Source organism: Canis aureus, chromosome 11 (genome assembly GCF_053574225.1).
Source record: "Canis aureus isolate CA01 chromosome 11, VMU_Caureus_v.1.0, whole genome shotgun sequence".
In the NCBI taxonomy this organism is placed as follows: domain Eukaryota; kingdom Metazoa; phylum Chordata; class Mammalia; order Carnivora; family Canidae; genus Canis; species Canis aureus.
In genome coordinates this window covers 52,115,702-52,141,984 of record NC_135621.1, presented here as the reverse complement: position 1 = coordinate 52,141,984, position 26,283 = coordinate 52,115,702, and the positions used below count along the sequence as shown (strand labels likewise).

The window sequence follows — 26,283 nt, the reverse complement described above, 5'->3', positions numbered from 1 at the left end:
CCAGGTCTGACTCCAACCGAGGACCCTGTTATATTCCACGACACCAAAAGGCTATCGGGGCGGGAACTGATCCCACGGGATCCCTGATGCCGTGGTTTCTGAGGGACTTTTCCGGGAAAGCACCCCTCGTAAGGTAAGGAGAACCCTTTTGGATTAGGCTCGCAGCTAAGCAGCTGCATTTTCCTTACCTAGGTTTTTATAGGGTTTTGTGAGGGAGTAAAATTGAAAAATGTGTGGCCTCCACGAGGCGGGGAGGCTGGGCGCGGGGTACAGGTTTCCGGGGTCTTTCGGCGTCGTTCTCTCTCCGCCTGAGGTGTTTTCGCCTCCGCCTGTACCGGGGAGAGGCGGGAAAGCGTGTGTGTGTGAGTGTGGGAGGGCAGCATGGGTGGGGGAGAAAGGTTCTCCGGCCAGGCGCAGGGGAAGCGACTCTGCCGCCTGGCGCAGTTGCCAGGGCAGCGCGGCCCGAGCAGCAACGGCAGAAGCCGCACCGCGTCCCGGCGGCGGCTGCGAGCCCCGAGTGACGCATTGCAGGTACGAACCAGCCAATCAGAGTCCGACTCAACGATCCTCGGCCGCGAGCCGCCACCATGATGCTCCTCCGCGCCGCAAAGTAGCGCCCCGCGGGCGCGACTCCACCGGCCGGTACCCGGGCTCGCTGAGCAGTGAAACCCACTTACGTCATCCGCTCGCCCACTTCCCTTTCTCTTTTGCTTCGTCGAGTCCGTAACAGTGGAGACAGGAGTCCGAGCCGAGCTGGAGAGGAGGGGGCTTAGCCGGGACTCGTTTGCGCTGTTCCGTTATCTGGCGTGCGGCGGAGGGATCTGGCGGAGGGAGGTGTTTATGAGGCGCTGGGGGCGGAGGAGGAGAATTAGTCCGAGCGGGGCGAGCGAGCTGACTGGTTGTGTGGCCGCTTCTCGGAGACCGGTAGCGCTTGCAGCATGGTGAGTGCGCCGCTGAGCTGCCGGCGCTCGGCCTGAGGGGGGACGAGGCTGAAGGAAACTTGTCTAGGGGGGTACGTTGCTCCCCCCACCCCCTTCCGGAGTGGTCTTCGCCGGAAGGTTGGCGCGAAAGAGCCTGGGGCCGCCGCGGCGGCTGCGTCGCAGGTGCTCCCCATCGCCGTCCTCCTCCGGGAGGAGCGCTCTAGCGCTGTGGGGGCCGGGAGCGTTGCCCGCGAGGCGGCGGAGCTCCTCAGGGGCTCGGCGGGGTGAGGCGGCGGGCGGTTCCGGGCGGGGGGCGGCCCAGCACATGGTGCAGACGAGAGAGTGGAAGGGCGCGGGGAGCGGGCGGGCAGGCGCCTCGGGTCGGGCATCTCGGAAGGTCAGTGCCGGGGCCGGATTCAAAAGCCCAACGGACGGTTAGTGCTGGCGCCAGGAAGCGCCTTTGTCCGCTCGCGGCCGCCATGCGCCGAGGGGGCGGGAGGGAGCGCGAGGCCCGGGGCGAGCGCCAGCGCCGCCGTTAGCCCGCATCCCCCGCGTGCCGGGCGGGGGGCGGGGGGCGCGCGGGCGGGCGCGGCGCGCTGTGTGGGCCGAGCCCGCGCGGCGCGGGGAGCGGCCGGGGGGGGGGGGGCGGGGCGGCGTGGCCGGGGCCGCCGCCCGCTCGGCTCGCGCCCCAGCTGCTGCGCTGGCACCTGCAGGGCTGCGGAGGTCGCGGCGGCGCGGCGGGGCCGGCCGGTTGGGGATGGGTGGGGGGGGAGGGCGGCCTGGCAGGTTCCCATCCCCCTTCCCCCCCTCCCCCGCTCCGGGTGGCGAGAAGGAAGCTCGGTTGATCCTGAATCTTCCCCACTCCATCTGGGGCCTTTTCCTGCTCCCCGGGCTGGACATTGAACAACAAATTTATCTTAAGTGGCTCCGTCGTTGGTTGAAGGGAATGAGCTTTTTATACCTGAAGTCTGGCGCATCCTCTGCGCGTCTCGTTACAGCCCTCTGCTCCGGCTTGGGTCTGAAAGGCTCTCTAGTCGCTCACCGAAGGCAGGCTTCGGCGCGACTGGCTTTTATCCTCCCGTAAGCAGCGTCTGTATTCTATGGAGGACCCACGTGCACTCCTGATGTTAACCACAGCCTTGCCCCCGCTCCAGCTCCAGCTCCGTGGAAAAGGAGTCGTATTTCCGTATAGAAAATGCTAGACCACGGTTACATGCCGTCCAATGCATTTGCACAGTAGTGGCTGTCAAATACTGTGGTGAAGGAAGGGTGTACCGGGGGCAGGGGGAGCAGGGGATTTTTCAAAAGCATTTTCCTGTCATCAGTTGAGACCGGAACTCCTGGTTTTTTTTCCTGCTTAAAAAAAAAAAAAATCTAATGAGGGCGGTAATTTGCAATACCTATTTTGTGTTTCCGTCTGCCAAGTGGTTACAGCGATGGGTGTGTCTAGAAGGCAAGGTGACATCTTAAACAGGAGTTGGGAGTCCTTGCCAACTGAAACCTCCAGCTTGTATGGGTGTGGGGAGAGGAGTTCACCTTGGTTAAAACTAGTGTTCATTCAAGTTTGATGCATTCATTCTATTTTGATTTTTTAAATTATTTTTTCCTGACTTCAAACATACTGGTTGGATTTACTTTCAGATTACATTATAAGCATGGAATCAAGGTTCTAAATTGTGCAATAAGTTTTTAAAAATGTTTTTAAATGAACGGTAAAATTTTTACCTAATCAGTCTCATACTTGAATCAGGAACTCGAATAGATTTTCTGGGTGATGTATACAGTTTTTAATCTTGCTTTCATGGTCCTTGCCAGTGATAAGCTTTTCTAGTTACTGTTTACATCATTGGTGCTTTGGGGGTTTTGAGTTAGTTAGATTGACAGTCATTATTAAGTAAAATTAATTTGGAAGTTGTCTTAAAGCAACATAATAATTATAAGACCTGGAGAAGATTTAAAATTAGGGCTCTTATCAAGTTTAAAGAATAAGAATTTGTCTTGGGTTTACATGTAGTTGATACTGAAAGGGCTGGGGATTGCTTCAAGAAGACTTTGGGGCCTGCCTAATAAGTAGAAGACAGGAAGAGGTAGAAAGTTTTGTGCTTGTCTAAATAATGTTTATTGTGTCAAATTGTAAGGAGATCAGTTGGTGTTACACTCAAGTATGGCCCTGTTAAATACATAGAAAGTTCTAGATTTAGGTACAGCAATCGAATTAGGCCTTTAGTAAAGGTCCTAATTTCTCTGAAGTAATTTGTCTTAATGGTTTTTCTTGGTGTAAGATGCTATGTAGTAAGTGCTATTCTGTCAGAATTAAGGTATCTGTTAACTCTACTGAAATATTCTAAAGACTGCTTTTGATAAAGGTAAAACAATTACCCTGACTTCTGAAATTGTAGAAAAAATTTTACTTAATGAAGCCTTTGTTGTATCCAAGTAGAACTTGGAATAAAAATGAATGAATGAATGAAAGCTAAAAGTTTGTATCTGTTTTAAACCTGTGGATTCAAAAAAATAAATAAACCTGTGGATTCATACATTTATTCAGATAAGACTTTTGGATTATTTTTAAACTGCTGTTCACTAGATAAACTCCCAAGAGTATCCATATCCACTTTGAACGCTGTTTAGGAAATGTTTGATAGGTATATATAATGTATTGACTTTTCAGATCACCCATTAGTCTAGATTACTGTTTCCAGTGTTTACAAATCACCTGTGGTTCTTAAAAATGCAGATTCTGTTCTAGTTCAGTAGGTCTGGTGTGGAACCTGAGAGTGTCCTAGTGCCCGGAAGCTTTTCTCTCCAGTGATGAACCGGAGGAGGAATTCCATCAATTGTTAGAGAAATAAAGGAGTAAGAACTAGTTACCTCTCCAGTGGATTATTATTTACTTTACCGAGATAAACACACATGTTAATGAGCTTGAGTTTTCCCAAAAGTATAATTCTTATAGTTCTTCTAACTAAGAAAATGGCACTCTCCATAGACAGAAATAAGAACCAAATTTATTTGCATGTAGTTGGAAATGGCTTACAAATTAGTGTGCTAGGGAGTGGTGTGTTTTGCTTTTAGTAGGCCTTAATCTGAATGTTGCTGGTAAAGTTTATTTTAAAACCTTGGATCTTGGATTAGTAGTAAATATAAAAACTGCTTTAAGTTTTTTGAAACATTGCAAGTAAAATCAAGGAGCGCTTTTAAGGCTATATGAGTAACAGCATTCTGTTTGATAGTTCATTCCTTAAAGTACATTTGTGACTTTTTCTGTTTCTTTTCCTTTTTGGGGGGTGGGAGGCAGGGAGAAAGGAGGGAGAGGGAGAGAGAATCTAAAGAAATCTCCATGCCAAGTGGGAAACGCAAAGCAGGGCTTAATATCTCAACCTTCAGGTCAGATCTTGACCTGAGCTGAAATCAAGAGTGATTTCGCTTAACTGGGCTACGCAGGCACCCCTCATTTGTGAATTTTTCTGAGATTGTGTCTGCCTAGAGATGAATGAAGAGCTGGACAAGATGTGGGACCATTGAGTTTTGGCTTTTCCAAGCAAAATTGGATGATTTTAAAGTTTTGTTTTATAGCTAACTTCCTTTTCTTCTTTCCTTCTTTCTTAGCTTTAATATAAATGCACCTTCCCAAAATCCACCCCTTCCTCCCTGCTGAGAGAACAAACCCTGTTTACCTTTCTGCACATAGCTTTCACATATACTGTGCCTTCCATACATTTAGCTTAACTAAGTCTGTAGTCCTAAACTGATTTCATCAGCTGCATCTCTCCCCAGGCTGCACCTTGTGCTTTCAGTTTATGGAAATTTATTTTCTCAGATTAAATCAAACAAAAATAACATGGAACAATGGTAGGATTGGTGTTTTAAAAGACGGTTAACAAATATTTATTGTTTTTCATGGTCTCAATTTTATATTCTGATACCTAGAAAAGACACTAGACAATGTTATGCAATGCTTGGTTGTAAATGGATGAGAATAGTAAAATTAAATTTCTATGTTGCAGTAATACATTTTAAACTTAATAACTTCCTAGAAAGGGTAAGTTTTAAATAGGCATCTCCATAATATATGATAAAAAGCACACATGTGCATATGTGTATTTTGGTCATTTTTAAGTATATCATAAGTGATCTGGTGGACAGAATGGGGTGAAGATAACTAGGATAAAAGATAAAATATGGCAAGAAGAAAATAAACTTCAAAATGCCTGCATATAATACAGTCAATATGAGATTTATAATGGGGCCCTGCTACTCTGAAGCAAGAGGTGATAATGCTATGCATGTTTGTCTTCTGTGTGGAAGTTGAACTTGTCAGGTTCATATTTAACATTGTAGGTTCTTTAATTAGTTAATATATAAAATAATTATCACTGAACTCTTTGGGTTGGCCCTTTACACAGCTTCTCACTCTGCACAATAACTTTATAAGGTAGATACTAATATTGTATGGATGAAATTGACTGAGTGGTTGAGTAACCTGTCCAGTCACATGGCTTTTAAGTGGCAGAGCTAGGATACTAGTCCAGCAATGATTCAAAGCCCTATGCTTTTTTTTTTTTTTTTTTTTTTTTTTTTACCTCCGCCCTGCCATGTTGCCCTTTTTTTTCTGAAAAGTTAGAAGTCCTTCAAAATGGAATCAGAGTAGAAGTAAATCTTTATAGTCTCAAACAAAGTGAACATCAAGTCAGTGGATTTACTGTGTTTCAAATCTTACTCCTTAGGGAAAACAGTGTATGACTGATTTTATATCAGATACTTGGTGGAGATTTGAGATTTGAAAGGATAAAAGTAGATTTTTTTTTTTAACTCCTGCATTTGAATTTAATTATTGCCTTTTCAATTTTAAGTTACAAGGCCTTTTGCTTTCTCAGAATAGAAACAAGTTGGGTTTACATGGAGGTCAAGTCAAAATTGTTGAGCAGGGAAAGAAATTTAGGCTTTCTGGGTTCCTTCCCAAATTTTCTCATGCTGACCCCTAGAGAAATATGATGCTATTCTACATTAAGGTATTCTTTAAGAAGAATGAAACCAGGCAGTGTTACTCTTTCATACTAATAAGTGAATGGGTTAATCACAATTTGCTTGATTCCGAATAGGTAAGAATACTAGAAGCCTGTGTCTAGTTAGTACCATGTAAACGTTGATTTGTGGGTTCATGTATTTTAAGTGATGAAATATCCAAATCAAAGGCCACATGAAAAAAAAGGAGCCTTGGTATTTTGCAGATGTGTTTATTATATATTATGGTACTCTGCATTTAAAACTTAAAGGCAATAATGAATACATCTAATACCTTTGTGTTTTAATTCTGACTCCGCTAGTTACTAATTTTGTAGTTCTCCCTGAAATGTAACCTAAACCTCTTTCCCTATTTGTATGATAAGGAGGGTTATTGAGAAGATGAATAAAAGCATCTATAAAGGGCTTTAGCAATGTCTGGGCTTTTTTGGTTTTTGGTTTTTTTTTTTTTTTTTTTTTTTTTTTTTTTTTAGCAAAAACAACTTCTCTATGCTACAAACCTCACAACATTAGGCACGCTTTGGGATTTCAAAAGTCAGGAGAAAATGGATGGTTAGACTTAACATTTAGTAAATAATGTAGTTCAAATGTTGAGAATCCTGGATTCTCTGCAGTTGCCTGGCAGGTGAGAAGTAAAAACTGATAGCTTTATGTTGCCCCAACTAGGACAGCTTGGATTTTTATATATAATGGGATTTTTACTTAGTGTTATGGGGTTTTTTGTTTTGTTTTTTAGGTTTGGAAAATCATTTTCATGTCAAAATAATGTATTTAATCATTAATAGGGGTAATTTTGAATGTAGTCATTGGATATTATGTTTGGTTCAGTGGAGATTTCTGATAATCGTGTGTGTTTTATCCACCAGAGGAAGTGGACTTAAGTTTAGGTATCCTAACTTTGAGAAAGGAAACTTTTTGTTGGATTCTCCCTTGCTTTAGAAGAATAACAGCTCCATTTAAATTTTCTAGTATGTCAGATTGCTTTTTTTTCCCCCAATTTGTTTGAAATTTAACTTTTATATGTATTCTGAAATAATATTTGAGGTATAAGTATTAAACTTGGTCAGGACGGCTTAGCTTTGAAGCTAAACCTGTCTACTTAAGGAGTAAAAAAATGCATACATTTTGTTTGTTCCTCATACTAAGGAATGTTACACTAAATGTTGTTTATGGTACAAGGGGAGCCTTGAAAGTCTTTAAACTTGGTTCTTAATTTAACTGCTCATCTACATACTCTGAACTCAACTATCTCTGATCTCTTTGTAGGCTGACCAACTGACTGAGGAGCAGATTGCAGGTAAGAAATACTTAGCTAAGTGGTACACATTGGATTTTATTATAAATTGAATAGCCAACCTCAAAATAAGATACCTGTAAAAAGAATTGACTTTGATCTATGTAGTAGATAGTAACAAATGGGTGTAATGTAATCTAGTAATTGAATCTGCTTTGGCAGATGAGAAGGTACAGTTGCCTGTGAAAGATGTATGGGGCTAACTAATTAAAGGCAAGTTTTTAGGCTGTGTGAAGATATACTTTGGAAACTTGGTGGTGGTGGTGGTCTTTTGTTTTTCTTGAAGATTATCTTTAAAACATGAATTCTGGGCAATTTTTAACACTGCAACTCCAAATACTCCTCATAAAAAAAAGAGCCAGGTAGTAATTAATAGGTAACTTGAAATGTTGAATTGGAAAGGGAACATTGAATTTACCCCAGTTTATAGTAGCTAATATTTTGACCTTAGAATTGTATGTAGAATCAACCAGGGATAATCATTATCTCTAGAGAAAACTTAGATCAAGAAGTTACCATTCTATTTTATAAATGTGTAGTAAGTTGAATTTTGTCTTAAAGAACAGTAACAGCTGTTACTGAGCTTTTTAAGTCTTCTTTTGTTTGCCGTGGAAATTTGTGAAATTGTTATGTAAAACTTGATGTCATGTTGTCTTTATGTCATAACATTAAACATTGGTACTTTTGATGTTATTCTAACAACTTTGAGATGGTGGGTTAACATCAACTGTAGGGTAAACCTGCTGAAGGATTTTTTTTTTTTCCTTTCTAGTTCATTGTAATGTTGAAATGCTTTGCAGAATCTTCCTTTACTCTCCTTAGGCTTATTAACACAAGCATCAAGTAGTGTTAACTATCACAGTTTTCCTGGAAGGCAAGAAGTTTGAAGTGTTCAAAAGCACTAAAGCATTTTTTTTTTTTTTTATGCTAGAAAAAATTGAGAAAGCCCAATTGGAACTCAGCTATTTATAGCCCATTTAAAGTAAGCCCCTTGCCCGCTCCACATAAACAAATTTGGAGGACTCAGCAATCACTAGTCATCTCAGATATTCATCACAAATATTATTTAATAGGACTATATAAAGTTAGGAAGCTATTAGCATGAAGGACCAAATGTAAGCAGGTTTTATTTTTTATGTGAATTTGAGTTGAATCTGGGATTTGCTTTCAAGGGTTGATACATTGCATGTATTGAGTGTTGAAGTAGTCAACCAAAACTTTGGACCTAATTTCTTTGTTCATTTATATTATTTTAAGTTTTTCAGTGAAATGTGAATTATCCTAAAACAGTTTTTTAAAAATAACATGTCCTTTAGGAAGTGATGGGCTAATTAATATATTCAGCCTTAACTTCTTAACTTCTCTAATACATTTGCCTCCCCTCTCTCTACCTTTCATTTCTTGGTATTCCCAGTCAGGTAGTTGTCACTGCTGAACACGGCATAGCATTTTCACTGTAGGATAGAAAATGTATTATTTAAAGTATCTGTCAGAGTTCATGCTCATTATTGCCCTCCCAAACACACATACAACTATGAAAAAAAAAACAAAAAACAAAAAACCAGCTTGTGTCTTTTAAATATAAAAGGGCAAAAGAAGCCAAAGCTTTTATACTATTAAAATAAAACTCTGCAAGAACAGGGGACCTTTTTGTTGCCTCTTGTATCCCCTTTGCCTCCCACATAGTAAGGACTGAAGAATCGATAAACTTCTTTTCAGAGGTGTGTGACATGAAAAATGTTCCAGAACACTACCTACCCTATCCTAAGAATTGTGCCTCCCTCCAAAATCCCTTCCTTCTAAATAGGATTATTTCAGTGTCCACCTTTGAGGTGGAGGCAAATTTTCTTTATCCTGTTGAGCTGTAAGTGGTAGTCATCAGTGACATCTCAGAGTCCTTACCAAAAAAATAAAATGTCAACAGACTTAATATAACTCAACATTGAGTATAAAGTTCTTTTAAAGCTATTTTAGCTTCATATGATAATCATTACTACTTCAGATTTGTTTAGAAATAACAGCAAATAACTTGGTCTAGAAAGAATGTTTGTTTATATGAAGTTAGTAGAATTGTTTACCTAGTCTTAAAGAGCAATCTGGAAGAGTCCATTGTGACATCACTAGTAATTTTGTTGATGATTCTGCCAGTTGCTTGACACTGAAGGGGATTAATAGGAAAAACCTACAAGGATTTTTTTTTTTAAGTCAAGTGTAGGAGTAAAACTTTCTTGATAAAAGATCATAACCTTACTCGTTTAAATAGTGACAGCAAAAGTCTGATACATGCCCTTTAAGACATAATTTAGAATTTTCTAAATAAATGGAAGTTGGTAAACATACATTAGATTCAGGTAATTCCTGGGAATTACAGTTTAGAATGGAATGCATCTGTACATAAAGATTATACTAGTTCTAAAGTACAGGTAGTGAGATGTAAGGGCAGGGGAATTTAAATTGTACTTTGAGTTTATTTTTATTTCAAGGAGTTTTAACAGGTATTTCTGGCTCTATTTAAAAATACAAATAAGAAATTTGGAATAAATCTTGACATTTGTTCCTTTCTTATATCCATAAACTAATAGTTACAGCATAGATATGGTCTTATTTTCTGCTTTTCACTTACTCCAGCAAGCATTTTAAAAGTTGATGTATTTTAGGGGCATCTGGGTGGTTCAGTTGGTTAAGCATCTGACTCTGGATTTCAGCTCAGGTTTTGATATCAGGGTCATGAGTTCAAGCCCTGTGTTGGGCCCCATGCTGGGTGTAGAGGTTTTTTTGTTTTTTGTTTTTTTAAGTTAATGTATTTTAAAACTCCTTGAAATTAAGAATACATATATAAACTTACCATGCATCTTAATAATTAAGTCATATAGTAAAATGGTTATATAGTTACACATTGGAAGCTTTTGCACATGATGGTGGTGTTAAATAATACCTTTAGCTAAGTATTATAGCAGTGAATGTAATATAAGCAAAATCATGTTTCTAAGTGCTTTAATTTTCTCGTACCCTAAGATATTAGGTGATAGATGCCATGCGTTCATACCCTAATAGTTTATGCATTTCTAGACAGTATTTTTCCATCCTGTTGAAAAGAAAAAAAAAAAAAACCCACCTGAGTAAAATGGAAATATCTTCATCAAATTCTGTTTGTGGGATTTATTGATCTGTTTTTGTCATTGGATCAATCTAATTAATCTACTGTAGGCTAATTTCATATAAAATCCATCAGTAGTTTGCTACTAAGCTTCTGATACCAGAGGAGTTCCTCTGAAAACAAGTAATTCTAAATGAAATGGAATTATGTTAACTAATGAATGTAGTAATTAACTACCCAACCAGTTAGTGATAACCTGGTCTAAAGCTAAGCAGTTAAAAGATTTTAAACTGAAGAAAGTAATGTGGTAATCTAAAGAGGTAATATAACTCAAGTAGTTGTGTGGATAATTTTAAAGAACCCAGTTAAAACGCTATTTTAGGGACGCCTGGGTGGCTCAATGGTTGAGCATCTGCCTTTGGCTCAGGGCGTGATCCCGGAGTTCTGGGATCGAGTCCCACATTAGGCTTCCTGCATGGAGCCTGCTTCTCCCTCTGTCTCTCTCTCTCTCTCATGAATAAATAAATAATTTTTTAAAAGGTTATTGTAATAGTCTAGGTAAAAGATGATATGGTCATGAAACAAGATACTGTGTGTAGAGTTGAAGAAAGAAACAGGCAATATTGAAATGGGAGAATTCAACAGGACTTGACAGGTTTCACGGAGAAAGAATTAAATTTAGTGTCTTTTGCTTGCATTCCTAGGGTTGCTGGGGAATATAGAATTCATTTTCATAAGTCTTGCTTGGGGTCAGCCAGGGAACATGTCCTGTAGGAAGTCAGAAATAAAGGTACAGTAGCCCACCATTTATCTGTGTGAGGAGGATACATTCTAAGACCCCAGTGGATGCCTGAAACCACTGACAGTTCCAAACTCTGGTTTTTCCTATATACACACATACACAGTTTAATTGATAAGTTAAGTGCAATAAAAGATGAGCAACAATAACTATTGTTACAATTGTTTATTATACTGCAATGTAAGTTCCGTGAGTGTGATCTCTCTTACTGTACTCTTTTTGTGAGATGATAAAATGCCTGTGTGATGAGATGAAGTGAGTTGAAGGACATAGGCATTGTGATGTAGGGTTAGGCTGCTAGTGACAGGACAGTATGCCAGAAGGATCATTTGCTTCTGGACTGCAGTTGACTGGGTAACTGAAATGGCAGAAAGCAAAACTGGGTAAGAGTGGGGGGACTACTGTATTATGTTGAGAGAGACGAGTAGACTAAAGTCTTCATTATAAGTGGGGATAGATGAGATGGGCAAAAAGAGAAAAAGATAAGAAAATTGGTCACATCTACGTGGGAGAGATAAATGGGAATAAGAGAGCCTTTGGCAGTATAAGGTAGGAGGTAAACTGATGTGCTGTTGTGAAAACCAAGAGAAATTTAAGAGTTTTTTGGTGTAATTTTGGATGCTGAAGGAAAATGAGATCTTTTTCTTGACACTAAGTATGTATTTGCCAGACATAGTTCTGAGTGCTTTGTGCTTAGTAATTAAATTCGTAAACTTAGGTGGGGATCCCTGGGTGGCTCAGCTTTTAGTGCCTGCTTTTGGCCCAGGGCATGATCCTGGAGACTGGATGGAGTCCCGCTCGGGCTCCCTGCATGGGGCCTGCTTCTAACCTCTGCCTGTGTCTCTGCCTCTCTCTCTGTGTCTCTCATGAATAAATCAATCTTAAAAAAAAAAAAAATCATAAACTTAGGAAAGTAGGTATAGTTACTCCTATTGAACAAAAATGAGGAAACTGAGGTAGTAAAGGTTGAGTAACTTAACTTGCTGAAGGTTACAATACTAGTAAGTAGCAGAGCTGGGATTATTTAACCCAAGCAGTTGAATTCCAAAGTCTACTTTTAGTTTCTATGCTATATGGCCTCACATACTTAACACACACTTGTTTGAGCAACTAGGTTGTTACTGGTAAACTTGCCATTTTCAACTGATGAGTTGGAGCTGGAAGTAATTTTAATAGTAGATGGTAGAGAAAGGAGTATGAGTAATGGTGCTTCCCAGGATTTTGAGAGATAAGGGCAAGCATGTAAGAAGATCCAAGGTTTGAATTTCATTTTAAGCTAAGAGGTATGATATATGTTAATGGCAGATCAGTAGAGGAGTAGTTGAGTCCAGAGAAGAGATTATGGTGGATTGAAACTGGGATGTATATGAATTGGAACAAGGATAGAAAGGCACGAATAGCCTTGGACTATATAAGAGGAAGGAAACTATTTCTTAAACATGTCAGGTATACATTTTCAAATGTATAAATACATTGAGGGAATTTAGCCTGGGAAACTTGCTTTTGGATTTGCATGGTGACAGGGTCTGATACCTTTTAAAAAGTACCTTACCAGAAAATACTAGCTTTGTGTTACTAGCTCATTTATATGACCTTGCACTACCAAATTTAATCTCTGCATTAGTTTATGAAAAAATGGGGAAGCCAGGTATTCTAGACTGTTGCTCCAATAGCTTTCCATGTAATCTAGTGGTGAGTTAAACATAGTATCATAAGACAACTTTTAAGATGTTAGATAATACATTTCAACTCCATTAAAAGTTTGGGATTTTATGTTTTCAAGAAAGGTCTAAATTATCTTTGTTCGCAGTGGTAACAATACTTAGCTAAAACTGGCCATTCATATCTTGATCATCCCGTTGTTAATATCATTTTTGATTTTTGGTGATAGTTCCTTGTATCTCATTGTTCTAAAGTTTAAGGTTTTTGTTGTTCTTAAGTTTTAGTAAGTTTTTAAAGAGACTTAGTTTTAATTTTCAAGGATTACTTTGGACATAATGCATATAGTCCTATAGAAACACGTCTTGGGTTTTTCTACTCTGAGCTTCAGTAGTAAATAGAGAAGCCAGTCGTTTAGGGCTTTGATTCTTTGCCTTTTCATTGCAGAATAATTTCGACTTTTACCTGGTCTAGATATTGGAGTTCTTTGTAAGATTTTAGGTGAAAAAACTTTGCTGATAGGTCAATATGAGCAGATATTAGTATGATTAAAGATGTTTGAAATGTAAGGTTTTCCCACCTAATTCTTCAGGAATCAAAAACTGATTTCAGGTGTTATCTCCATGTATATCTTTGCTTTAAGAGTTGATTAGTACATTTCATTTAGGAGGTTATTTTTTATTGTTAATCTGTATGTTTGGATTGTGGTCTCTCTTTAAAACAGAATTCAAAGAAGCCTTTTCACTATTTGACAAGGATGGTGATGGAACTATAACAACAAAGGAATTGGGAACTGTAATGAGGTCTCTTGGGCAGAATCCCACAGAAGCAGAGTTACAGGACATGATTAATGAAGTAGATGCTGATGGTAAGTGTTTTTTAATTGGGGGTTTGGAAAAGGGGAGTTGAAGAGGGGCATTTAAATTCTCTTATAATATTTCAACTATACCATTTCAGGAAATGGCACAATTGACTTCCCGGAATTTCTGACAATGATGGCAAGAAAAATGAAAGACACAGACAGTGAAGAAGAAATTAGAGAAGCATTCCGTGTGTTTGATAAGGTAGGTATCAGGGATTGTATTAAATTTTGAGAATAAATCTTGGCAAAGGAGATGTCACTGACTTTGGGACTAGAAACAGTGATTTTTAATTAACGTATGATGTCCTGCCTTGTTCTCAATGGCAATTTATTGGCCAACTATAGATTGTTCTTGGTTGGTATGTATTTTTAAAAGTATATTTTTCTCCCTCTGTGAAGCTTGGTGTAAACTTCCTAAACTTTCATTTCAACTCTTGAGTCTATAATTTTACTTAAATATTTTACTAAATTTTCTTCTAGGATGGCAATGGCTATATTAGTGCAGCAGAGCTTCGCCATGTGATGACAAACCTGGGAGAGAAGTTAACAGATGAAGAGGTTGATGAAATGATCAGGGAAGCAGATATTGATGGTGATGGTCAAGTAAACTATGAAGGTAAGTCTTTCACTACCTCATTCTGTGCTTTGGTTTTTAAGTTAACACAGGTATTTGTTACATATTTCAAAAGTAGTGACACCACCCCACCCCCACCCCCACAAGATGAAGATGCTAATTCAGTTTTTATGTTTACAAAATTTCTGCTCTTCTGAGGGGTTTTTCTACACTAGGCCAAAATCACAATCATCTGAGGACTTTTTAGAGCTGTTTATTTTAAGGTCCTACCTGTATACCTAGAATTCTTTGCATTTTAACAAGATTGCTGGACAATTTCATGTGCATGTTAAAAGTTTGAGAAGCACTGTACTCCAAACTGCGCTAAAATGATCTTTGATCATTTGATCAACTGAAACAGTTTTAAAAGCTTTATAAACTTTTCAGGATCCTCAAAATGAAATTAAGGCGACTTACCCTCCTTCATTGGATTTATTTTCCCTCTAATTAGCTTTAATCTGAAATTATTTACTTAATGCTTCAACTAAAAATTATTCCTGTTATACTAAACTTAAGAGCAAGAATGCTTCTATTTGTAATAACTTGTCTAAAGAATTAATTTGGTTTATTGATTAATAATCCTAAATAATTTTGGTTTATGAAGATCTAGGCTTGACAAAGCTTGATAGAGCTAGCCTAAACCAGTTCTCCTGTGTACTGTATATTTTTGAGGAAAGAAAGGGGAATTGGAAACTACTCCGAGATTGAGTAATATGATTGGTTTTGTCAGTCTTTTGTCATTGACGCAACTTTTTGTGTACTTCTTCTTTTTCAGAGTTTGTACAAATGATGACAGCAAAGTGAAGACATTGTACAGAATGTGTTAAATTTCTTGTACAAAATTGTTTATTTGCCTTTTCTTTGTTTGTAACTTATCTGTAAAAGGTTTCCCCCTGCTGTCAAAAAATATGCATGTATAGTAATTAGGACTTCATTCCTCCATGTTTTCTTCCCTTATCTTACTGTCATTGTCCTGAAACCTTATTTTAGAAAATTGATCAAGTAACATGTTGCATGTGGCTTACTCTGGATATATCTAAGCCCTTCTGCACATCTAAACTTAGATGGAGTTGGTCAAATGAGGGAACATCTGGGTTATGCCTTTTTTTTAAGTAGTTTTCTTTAGGAACTGTCAGCATGTTGTTGTTGAAGTGTGGAGTTGTAACTCTGCGTGGACTATGGACAGTCAACAATATGTACTTAAAAGTTGCACTATTGCAAAACGGGTGTATTATCCAGGTACTCGTACACTATTTTTTTGTACTGCTGGTCCTGTACCAGAAACATTTTCTTTTATTGTTACTTGCTTTTTAAACTTTGTTTTAGCCACTTAAAGAAAATCTGCTTATGGCACAATTTGCCTCAAATCCATTCCAAGTTGTATATTTGTTTTCCAATAAAAAAATTACAATTTACCCAACTGTTGCTCTGAATCTGAGTCCTTTAATTAACTTGAGGTTGAACAATTTTGAGAATCCGTTATGGGGGTGATTTTTACTTGATGGATTTTGGATACATTTTTGTTGTTTTACTATCTAGATTGTGTGTGTGTGTGTGTGTGTGTGTTTTAAGATTTTTATTTATTCATGATAGACCTAGAGAGAGAGAGAGAGAAGCAGAGGCACAGGCAGAGGGAGAAGTGGGCTCCATGCTGGGAGCCCAACGGGGGACTTGATCCAGGGACTCCGGAGTCCCGACTCGGGCCGAAGGCAGGTGCCAAACTGCTGAGCCACCCAGGGATCCCCATGTGTTTAGTTTTTAAATTATACTTCAGAAGGCTTAAATGAAAGATTAGAAAACCTTGTTTTTACTTCTATTTGCTAATGTTTTTCATAGTGATTTTTCTTTTTCATAAGGCAAGGGAGAATTTTCAGTTGTCCTGTCTATTCAGGACATGTTTTACCAAAAAAAGGTATCTTTAGGAGTGGATTGGCAGTAACTATACCTTGTTTTAGTTCTTCTAAACCATTGCTTTCTCTATAATTTTAAGCTACTCAAAAAGTAGTTATTAGGGTTTGTTTTGTTAGCTACCTTTTAAAAACTTAGATTCCATAGCAAACCAGAGCCAAGATTAAAACATTAAGTATAATTGTTACCTGATTATTGTAGCCACAAGATATATCTTCCTAGAGAGCAGTCCATTTTAATACCATTGTTACTAGTTTCACCAGAAAATAAAAAACTGATTAGTGAAGGACGAGAGAGAGAAATGGGTTTTACAGGGAAGTTACAGGCGTTGATAATCCTGATATGATGGGGTATTATTACATATTAGGCAGGCAATCATTAAATAGAAAAACCTTCATTAGTTGTAACCTTTCAGTCAAAAGGAAGGCCAGCAAGGTATCTGGTGGGAGATTAATGTGTCTGGCTGTTGAGACACAATAGTTATCAGAGTATTAAACCTGGGCTTTGGAGTTTTATTTACTTCAACAGTGTTAATTAAGATCACTGCTCTGTGTAAACTTTAAGTGGTTAATATTATCTAAACTCCAGTTGTTTTACTTGCAAGATGGATATAATTTACCCAATTGTTTATGTTTTTGTTTTTTACTTGGCTTTTACAATATGAAGGTAAAGCACTTAGCATAGTCTGTGGCATTTTTGCAGTAAGTGCTCAGTCGATAATACTATGCTGTAAAACCCCCCAGTTCCGACTGTAAAATGAGGGGATTGGTCAAAGTCCATCTTTCCCAGTTCCGTAGTTCTTCCAGTTCCTACATTTTCAAGTTTAAGTTAACAAGGTAGAAGGGGGCACACTATTTTGGGGTATATCATTAATTGCTGATTTTTATATTCACAAAAGTCACAAAGTCAGTATTGATTTTTATAGGAAATTCAAAGTATACAGCAGGTTTTGGGGTGTTTTTAAAGGTTTGTTTTTGGGAGGGGGGTGGTGTTGGGAGAAGAGGGGCAGAGGGGAGATTGAGAAACTAAAATCTTGCTGAGTGCACACCAGACTTGGGCCTTAATTTCATGACCTGTATCACAATAGCTGAAACCAAGAGTCAGATGCTTAACCAACTGCACCGCTCAGGAGCCCCCTTGAAGTATAGAACAGTTTATGTAATTTAACTGGTCATATTGGGCACATAATGAGCTGGATTCAAATCTCAGTTCTGCCTTCTACAACGATCTTTTTTTTTTTTTTTTTTAAGATTTATTTATTCATGAGAGACCTAGGCAGAGGGAAAAGCAGGCTCCTCACAGGGAGCCTGATGTAGGACTCGATCTCAGATTCTGGGGTCACACTCTGAGTCAAAAGCAGATGCTCAACCTCTGAGCCACCCAGGCGTCCCTTCTACAACAATCTTAATGGAACTCTGGACTAATTTTAAAACCTATCTTTAAATCTTAACCATACTGCCTGTTTTATTTTAGCAGGATCACGGTAATTGGTAATTATTACCTCAACTGCTATCTGTAGCACATTTGCTCTCAGGTTATTCTAACAAAAATTGTTAGAATGCTGCAGTTAGAAATGATCCATGCTTTAGGATGTATTTTACAGAATTTTTATTAAAGATCTGATGCATAGCATAGATACTGTTGACCTCTACTTAGTGTAGTCTTAGAAATACTTTTCCCCCCTTTTAAAACTGCTGTTATAACCTGAAAATTCTAAATTTTTCTCAGTGATACTGTACAAGACTATGTTTTCTTAGGACATTTTGTTTATCCTACATGCTTAATCTGTCTTATTGGTGAAGTCCTTGAAGTCTTTGACCTATGCTGTTTCTATTTTTGAGATTCTCAAAACTATTTTCTCATCTAGATGTTCTTTTCTATTTCACACCTTGTATGGGTTTCTAGACTTCTCTGTACCTTTCATCATATTCCTTTAGTCTCTAGAGTACCAGTCCCTAGTCTGCTGAGCCAGTTTTACAGGCTCAGCCAAAATAAGAAAGTGAAATTAGGAACAGTGATGGACTTGATTTAAATCTCTTATATTTATGAAAACTCTGGCTATTAGCCTCTTTGTCAGTTGTGATTTCAAACTTGGTGCCTGCTTGGCCTCCCCTCCCCCACATTTTTTTAAAGGTTATGTTGAATTTAGAATCCCATTAAGAGAAATTTAAATGGAGTCTCACTACTCAAAAAGTCACCTACAGAATTTTAGGCCCTTGCCTCAGAATTGAATCGAATCTGTTTTCATAAGATCCCAAGTGTTTTGTATGCACACTTTTGAAAAGCACTGTGCTAGTTTATCCTCTAAAGTGGTCATTTGTTGAAATATTTTAATCCTTCTGGTTGTTCAGAAGACTCAGAATTAAGACAAAAACTTGTGTTTGGAATGTGTTTAAAAATTAGGGGAGAAACAGTTTGTCAAAATGAATCCTCCAGCAGATAGGCACAGGGTCCTTTGAGGTACAAGGATTAGGCCAAGGAGGACTTCTCAAGGCAACTCGAGGTTTGCCAGGCTGTTGAGGAAGGGGAGCATTGTAGCATGTACAATAGCATTGTAGCATAAAGGGAGACCAAAGTGTGAAGATGCATGGGGTTTCCATGAATTACATCAGTGTGAGGTTCTAATGAGGAAAAAGGAAAGGAAATTGGATTGTGAATTTTGCTTTTGTCCCAAAGGCAATGATTTGTCGGTATTTACTGAATACACTGTGCCAGACATGGTTCCAAACATTTCACTCAAGTTAGTCTTAATCACTCTGTGTGGGTAGGTACCAATTTATTATCACCTTTATAGAAGACAAGTCACAGAAGAGAGTGGTCAAATCCTAATAATCACGGGAGGAAAGATAATTCAAGAATGACGGAGTGGGGTAATAAAAATGCAGCAGTGACCAACGGGATCAGGTTTGATAGTTGAAAAGTCCCCATTGGATTTGGTGATTGGATCACTGGCTAGTTGAACAAGTGCAGTTTTGGTGGGGTTTTTTTGTTTTGTTTTTTAAGATTTTATTTATCCATGAGAGAGAGAGGCAGAGACACAGGCAGAGGGAGAAGCAGGCTCTAAACAGGGAGCCCGATGCGGGATCCCGAGCAAGTGCAGTTTTAAAAGAAAGGTGTGTACACGTGTCAGATTAAGATGGCTTTAGGGAAGTAGGAGAGGTGAAAGACCGGAGTCTCCTCTAGAAATTTGTGAAAGGGAGGAGAGACTTCATGGTATAGTGGACAGTGGGGTGCTGGAACAAGATCTGGATTTGAACTCTGCCTCTGCCACTTGTGATGCCCAGTCAACTATGTATGCTAAACTGTCCAAGTAAGCCTGTTTGCTTACTCCTAAAATGGAATTAGTATTTACCTCACAGGGTTGTTGTGAGGATTGAATTAGATTAATGTGTATGAAGTTTTTAGAACCCCGCGGGTGCTCCATAAAACGGAATTACTAAAGTTGGGGGGAGGGTTTGTTTCTGAAGATGAGAATGTTTGTAAGGCTGAGAAGCTACAGCGAAGAGAGACTGGAAGGGAAAAGGGTCTATCAGAAGGAAGGGTGGTCCGTGGTTTCACAGCTAGGGAAGCCTGCTTTGGCGAGTGCGCACTCCTAAAATCAGGCAAGAGAAGAAAACACCCCCAGAATTTCCATCCAGAGGAGCTTAGAAGCCACGTTAGAAAGTGGGTGCTAAGGCTGATTTTTGCGCTGAAGTGAAGCATGCCTACGAAGCCTACTGTCTCCCTGCTTTGGGATGTGGGGCGGGGTTCTTCTCTGTGAAAAGGCCGGTGGGGATTACGGTGCGCTCAGGCTCGCCCAAACCGTCTTCGGAAGCCTCCCTCGGCGCAGCTCCCCGCCCCAGGTTCTGCAGCGCCTCCAGGGCCCTCTAGCCTTTCCCTGCGAGGGAGCGGCCGCGCCTTGAGCCATTTCCTGTGCGCACCGGGTGGCGCGGGCCTCAGTGCGCCCGCCTCCCTCCCCCACCCCACCCCACCCCACCCCTACCTCCACCCCCCAGCTGGACACGACGCCCGGCGGTCCCCTGCGGTCCCCTGCGGTCCCCTGCGCGCGCTCCCGAGCTCGCGGGCCCCAGGCGCCTCCTGGCAACCGGACGCCAGGCTTGGCGGAGGGAGGGAGCGAGGAGGCCGCCATGGACCAGCCAGTCGCCATCACCTCCAACAGCCTCAGGGATGACCTGGGGCCTGGCAGTTCGATGGTCACCGCCTCGGTACAGACGTCCTCCCCGTCCCCCCACCCGGCCCCCCTGCCCGCAGCCATCCCCCGCCCGGCGGGCTCCTGCCCGAACTCCCACGTCTCTAATGCTGGGCCCTTGTGCTCCCCGGTTTGCCCTTCCTCCCTAACCCTGCCCTCCTACCTATCCTGCAGTCCAGTCCTGATCTTTATCTGAGGTCTACTTGGTCTTATTTCCTCTTCCCTTGCTCTCCCTCATCCTTCCATTTGCCCTTTGTCCTCCGTTTTTTCTTTCCTCCTCCTGTACTACCAGCTGCGCCGCACAGCTGCTTTGACGTCTCCCTCTGCCGAGAGGATGGGTTTTCCCTTAGTCCGAAGTGCAGGGTTTTGTGCCTGCCTCTTGCTTTCGTATTTATAAACTATTTTAAACTACCTTAGTTTACTTTTTAAATATATTTGGGCGAGGGATGTTTAGCCTATCTTTTGTAAAAAGTGATTCACCCCCTAATATGAATTTGAAGTGATAGGTGGGTGGAGTTTAGATCCCTGGCCTTGGGCAAAACAAAACAGCAGCTGCCAATTACCTTCCTTTAGAAGCAGGGTGTTTACTTCTCTCTTCTTTCCACTTCATTTGCCTGGTCCTAGGGAGAGGTGGGAGACTTGTCTTGACCTGCCTGAGAAAGTTTGATTTCTGTGACTATAAATGTGCAACAGAGAAGATCCAACGTGAATCTAATAAAGGGAACGTATAGGAAGAAATACAGACTTTGCAGTGTGTATGAAACTGTTTTGTTTTGTTTTGTTTTGTTAGATGCACATTTCATAGTGAAATTAAAGCCCAGGGGCACTCTAAGTAGAGTGGATATAAGTTGCTAAAAAGGAAGAATGAATTATATCAGTTTTACTCTAAGATTATTATTTCTAATGCATTGTTGCTTGAAATAACCTATATTTTATAGTAGTAACAAAATCATTATAAATGGAAGTACCATTCAGTGTTTTAATGACTTCATGTAGTGAAAATAGCACAAAAGGAAAAAGCTAAACAACCATGCTCTGTTGGTGGTGAGGCTGAAACAAATGTGGAATAATAATAAATGGGTATAGAGTACCTACTGTGGAAGCCAAGAGCATCCTTGGAAACTAGGGAATACCAAAATCATCTCCTTTTTAACTTGGCAGATGAGATGTTAAAAAATAAAAGCTATCATTTATTGACCACTGGTTGTGTGTTTAAGTCTTTAAATGTAGAATGCCTTATTTTTATACTCCCAAGAGGGAGTTGAGACTCATAAGGGTTCAGTGACTGGCCTAGTGCTCCTAACTGGTAAGCGGCAGAGGTGGAGTTCAAGCCCTCCTGTATCATTCTGCCTCTGTAGTGTCACAGCTGGCTGGACAAGCTGAGAAAAGTAGCTGTATCATATTTGTATGATACATATTTGATAGTATATATAAATCCAGGGAATGGTAGTTTTAAGCATTTGCCAAGTCACTGAGAATTTGTATCCCAATATCACATTAATTTGATGACTATCTTCCACCTTGAACTCCCAGCGCAATCACCTGAACCATAAACCTATTATAATAATACAATTTTGGATTTACACAACTCTTTGCTTCCTAAGAACACCAAATTTTGCCACATCTAATTTTCCTTATGACATCTCCCTGAGATGAGGATGTTTATTACTCTCATTTTTCCAAAGGGAATTTAAATGGCTAAAAAGCACATCAAGTCATAAAATAGTAATTTAAGGAAATATGACAGGCAAAATTGATCGTTACGTAGCTTTTATTTTGATTCAGGGTGACCAATTGGATACAGGTATTAATCTTTTCAAGCCAATGTTTTAGAAAATACATTAAAAAAAAAGAAAGAAAAGAAAATACATTTGACTTCTACAGATCACCTCTCAAATGAATAAGCACATTTTATGTTTGTTAATAGAAACCAACCCGGAAGACATCATCTTTTGAAAGAGAAGGATGGTGGAGAATAGCATTAACAGTATGTGTTTTCATTCTTTCTATTCAAGTAATTTGTATTCTTATTGATATTTTAATCAGCCTTACATTTTAAGTCACTAACAATTGTAAGAAAACAGTGGACCTCATTTCCTATTTATAATTTTAGTCTCAGCATCAGACTGAGAACTAAATTTTGGATGCAGTAAAAAGTGAAACAACTCTAGGAGTCTAAGTGCTTTACAGGATAGCTAGATAAGGTCAATCTAGTTTGTGATCTGGGTGAGATTAGACAAGAACAAGCCCCCAGTCTAAAAAAGGGGGTTGGGTTTCAGTTTTTATCTTGGTTAGATGGGATTTAGGGCCTGTGATAGTTCAGTTAACATGGGCAATGTAGGAAAGCAAGGTGGTAATATATGAAAGAACAATGACCAGAAGATCCCCCTTTCAAAAGACATCATTTCTATATTGTAGAAATATTTTCTATCCACATTCTTCAATAATAGAGGGGCCATGGGCCAAAGCCTTCTTGAAACTGAACTAATTTTAATGGTGGCACCAGGCTGCGTGCTCAGTAGTAAGTCAGCCATAAAAGCAACATTGACTAAACTTACAGGTCGAGCCATTCAGCCACACTGTGGTGATTTGAAAGTACCAAAGCTCTTATGGACTGATTAGACCACATGCTTTCTCAGTTCATCCCCAGCCTCATGTTCTTATTTTTTTAGCTTCTCACTTGAGGGCTAGAAAGAAATGTGTAGTGTCTGCCAAGCAGAAGTAGGCTAACTTTTTTTTTTTTTTTTTTAAGTCAGGAAACTAACCTGAGTGGTCTCAAGGGAGACCTGACATTTATAGTTCACCTGCATTTCAAGTGTTAGTATCTCTGAAGTCACTTTTTAAAAAGTTAAAACTTCAACAATGGCCACAACCCATTTGCTATAATTCAGCAATTGTCTCAGAAAGGAAATAATCATGATTCTCTTGAAATATTGTCAAGAGCATTTACTTTATTCGATAAAATTTTATTAAACTTTAAAACAGAAAGAAATGTTCCTTAAGAGTGACTGACCCTTCTACAAATGATGCTTTAGGGGATGTTACCAGTTTACACACTGATCTGAAAAATGGTATCAACTTTCCACAGAATACTCCTATCCCTGGCACTTACCACTTGAAAACTTTCATTGAAGAATCCTTATTAAATCCAGTAATAGCAACCTACAATTTTAAAAACGAAGGAAGGAAAAAACCACCTCTTGTGCAAAGAAATGATCCAGTCCTAAATGACCTTCCCCTGTACACACCTCCTGACTTCTTGGACTTGTTAAAGAAGCAAGTGGCCACTTACTCATTTAAAGACAAACCTCGGTCGAGCCCCAGCAGGCTGGTTTACAAAGATCAGGTAAAGTGCTACTAAGTCTCTGGGTTTTTGTGGGAAAGCTACCAAGAGCCTTTGAGGAAAATATTCTATGTACTTTGAATGCATCTTCCCCAGGAGAAATTGAAATCCTTTAGGATGCCTTATTGCCTATAGAAGTCAAACAAGGGCTGCCTGATTTGCAAGTGAGGCCTTTTCCCTGTGAGGCCTCCTTTTATATATATATATATATATATATATATATATATTTTTTTTTTTTTTTTTTAATTTATGATAGTCACACACACAGAGAGAGAGAGAGAGAGAGAGAGGCAGAGACACAGGCAGAGGGAGAAGCAGGCTCCATGCACCGGGAGCCCGATGTGGGATTCGATCCTGGGTCTCCAGGATCGCGCCCCGGGCCAAAGGCAGGTGCCAAACCGCTGCGCCACCCAGGGATCCCCCTGTGAGGCCTCCTTAACCTTAGGAGAGTAACGTGGGGAAAAATTATTCCCTCTCCAGGCACTCTTGGCAGGATTCCTCTGACTTGGGGAGCTTCTGGGATCTTACCTGTGATTGGGCCATACTTCTGTTCCCTCAAGCAGTTTAGACCCAGTACCCTCATCTTTTAAAGAGAACATTTTTCCAGTGAATAGTGCCCTTTAATGAGAATATGACTATAACTGAATATCCTAGGGAAAGTCTTTAAAAAATTTTGTTGTAGAGGGGCACCTGGGTGGCTTAGGGGTTGAGTGTCTGCCTTTGGCTCAGGTCATGATCCTGGGGTCCTGGGATCAAATCCTGCATTGGGCTCCCGGTAGGGAGCCTGCTTTTCCCTCTGCCTATGTCTCTGCCTCTCTCTTTGTGTCTCTCATGAATGAATAAATAAAATCTTAAAAAAAAAAATCTTTAAAAAAAATTTCTTGTAAAAAAAAAAATTTCTTGTAGAAATGAGCACTGTGGTACCAAGAAGGTCAAATTCTACTCTCTGTTTCCTCCAGTTCATTCATGACACTAAGGATAGAGAGAGCACTGCTGTGCTTATGATCCTGTGCTAGGTTCCGCGTAGGGAGATGTGCCTGACTGAGGGAATCTTTGAGTAACAATGCAAGAGCAAATATATCAAGTGCTAAGATAAATAGCATGGCAGGAAATGCCAGGGGGAATTCAGTGTAGGCTAGATTGAAAAGCTGGAAGGCTCCCTGGATTAAGAAGGACCCAAGCTGGACCTTGTATAATACATGACATTTATGTGGCTCTTAATAGCTTACTGTGAGTTTCCACACGTATTCTCTTAGTTGTTCTTCCCTAAAATAGGCGGAACAGTTGTTATCCCCTTTTTATACATGAAAACCAAGGTGAGTAGATACTAAGTCACTTGTTCACAGGCACATAGCTGATAAATAGATGAGGCAGTACTTTTAACTGAGGGTTTCTGAGTTCAAATTCAGTGCTTTTTCCAGTGTGCCTCTGGCTGTGAACCCGACTTTGGATGTGTGGATCCAGAGTAGATAAAGGAAGGGCATAACATTGTCCAAGGCCTGTTCCAGGCTGGCAAATACAGAATTGGGACTTGGCCTTTAGCACTTGGGACTTTGGGCCTCCTACTTATTAAAGATTTTTTTTCTTTTTTTTAATTCATGGGAGAGAGAGAGCAAGAGCACAAGCAGCAGGAAGGATCAGAGAGAGAAGGAGAAGCAAACTCCTGACTGAGTAAGGCACCCAACTCGGGGCTCGATCTCAGTACCCCAGGGTTATGACCTGAGCCAAAGGCAGATGCTTAACTGAGCCACCCAGGTGCCCCTGAGCTTCTCATTTTTAAAGAAGCCAGTAATAGTATTAACCCCTACAACTTTATTAGAATATCGTTGTGATAACCTGAGAAGAAACGCATTGCAACTGGAAGCTGAATTAAGTACAGGGGCTGTGGTTATAAAGATGGGCAAGAAATTTTCAGCAGGGTGAGCACGTCATAGCCAGCATGTAAACCCTTCCTACTGCTTTGCAAATTATAGCTTTGAAACAGGACAGAATGATAAATGCTCATTGGGTAAATCTTACCCTGTTTGCTTCAGTGGATGAATACAAACACTAAATTATACTTAGACATTTATGGCTTGGTATCGGGTAACCATGCTACATGTGAAATCATTCTGGCCACCTCAAGTGCAAAACCATTCTTCCTCATTCTGCACCACCACTTACTGCCCTTCTACTTCCTCTCTTCTTGCTTTTAGGGGTTTTTGAGGGTAGGCCAAGGCCCACTGCTGAAAGGAGAAAACAGAGAGGGTTAGTATTAGGCAAAATTTAAAGCTTTAAAGGGTCATAAGAATTTGGCTTACCCAGAGGGGTGGATAAAACCTGAAAACATACTCTGTTGCTTTCTTTTTCTTCTCTCTCCCCACCTCCCCAAAAGGATAATGCTGTAAAAACTGGAAGAATTAAATGTTTTCCTAATTTTCTGTTTCAAAAATATATGATAATCTTCTCAGGAAGAGAGAGATTCAGGTGTAACTTTGTTTACTCACAAATAAAATTCATGATTCTGGTTTTTTAAAAGCAGAACCCGGCATCTGGGTGGCTCAGTGGTTGAGTGTCTGCCTTCAGCTCAGGGCA

At 40.0% G+C, this 26,283-nt stretch overlaps 2 protein-coding genes and 2 long non-coding RNA genes across 12 annotated transcripts in view; 2 read left to right on the top strand and 2 right to left on the bottom strand.

Moving 5' to 3' along the window:
* LOC144324097 (uncharacterized) overlaps positions 1–1,030 on the bottom strand; it is a 126,917-nt gene extending 125,887 nt beyond the window's left edge. Inside the window, exon 1 of one of the 7 annotated variants that reach the window (XR_013389496.1) lies at positions 540–1,030. This is a non-coding gene — a long non-coding RNA (uncharacterized LOC144324097). Of the gene's footprint in view, positions 1–188; positions 513–539 lie in introns of those variants that run through there. The other 6 variants (XR_013389492.1, XR_013389494.1, XR_013389491.1 and 3 more) reach the window with 6 other exon arrangements.
* On the top strand, positions 792–15,689 carry CALM2 (calmodulin 2). Of its 2 annotated transcripts, none has more exons than XM_077915304.1 (6): positions 792–941; positions 7,212–7,242; positions 13,519–13,662; positions 13,752–13,858; positions 14,137–14,272; positions 15,045–15,689. In XM_077915304.1, exons 1-6 carry the CDS (start codon positions 939–941, stop codon positions 15,071–15,073), a joined length of 450 nt encoding a protein of 149 aa, XP_077771430.1. In that variant the 5' UTR covers positions 792–938; the 3' UTR covers positions 15,074–15,689. The 2 variants fall into 2 exon arrangements, with proteins under 2 accessions (XP_077771430.1, XP_077771429.1); XM_077915303.1 differs by lacking the exon at positions 792–941 and adding an exon at positions 1,215–1,317.
* On the bottom strand, positions 8,342–9,312 carry LOC144324100 (uncharacterized). The gene is made up of 2 exons (XR_013389501.1): positions 8,998–9,312; positions 8,342–8,693 (listed from the first exon to the last, which is right to left on the bottom strand). It is a non-coding gene; the product is annotated as an uncharacterized LOC144324100 (long non-coding RNA).
* A 4,545-nt stretch (positions 15,690–20,234) lies between the features above and the next one.
* STPG4 (sperm-tail PG-rich repeat containing 4) overlaps positions 20,235–26,283 on the top strand; it is a 38,967-nt gene continuing 32,918 nt past the window's right edge. For both annotated transcript variants that reach the window (XM_077915301.1, XM_077915300.1), the window contains exons 1-3: positions 20,235–20,382; positions 22,294–22,353; positions 23,455–23,712. In XM_077915301.1, coding sequence (XP_077771427.1) covers positions 20,305–20,382; positions 22,294–22,353; positions 23,455–23,712 — 396 coding nt within the window. In that variant the 5' untranslated portion in view covers positions 20,235–20,304. The remainder of the gene's footprint in view (positions 20,383–22,293; positions 22,354–23,454; positions 23,713–26,283) is intronic.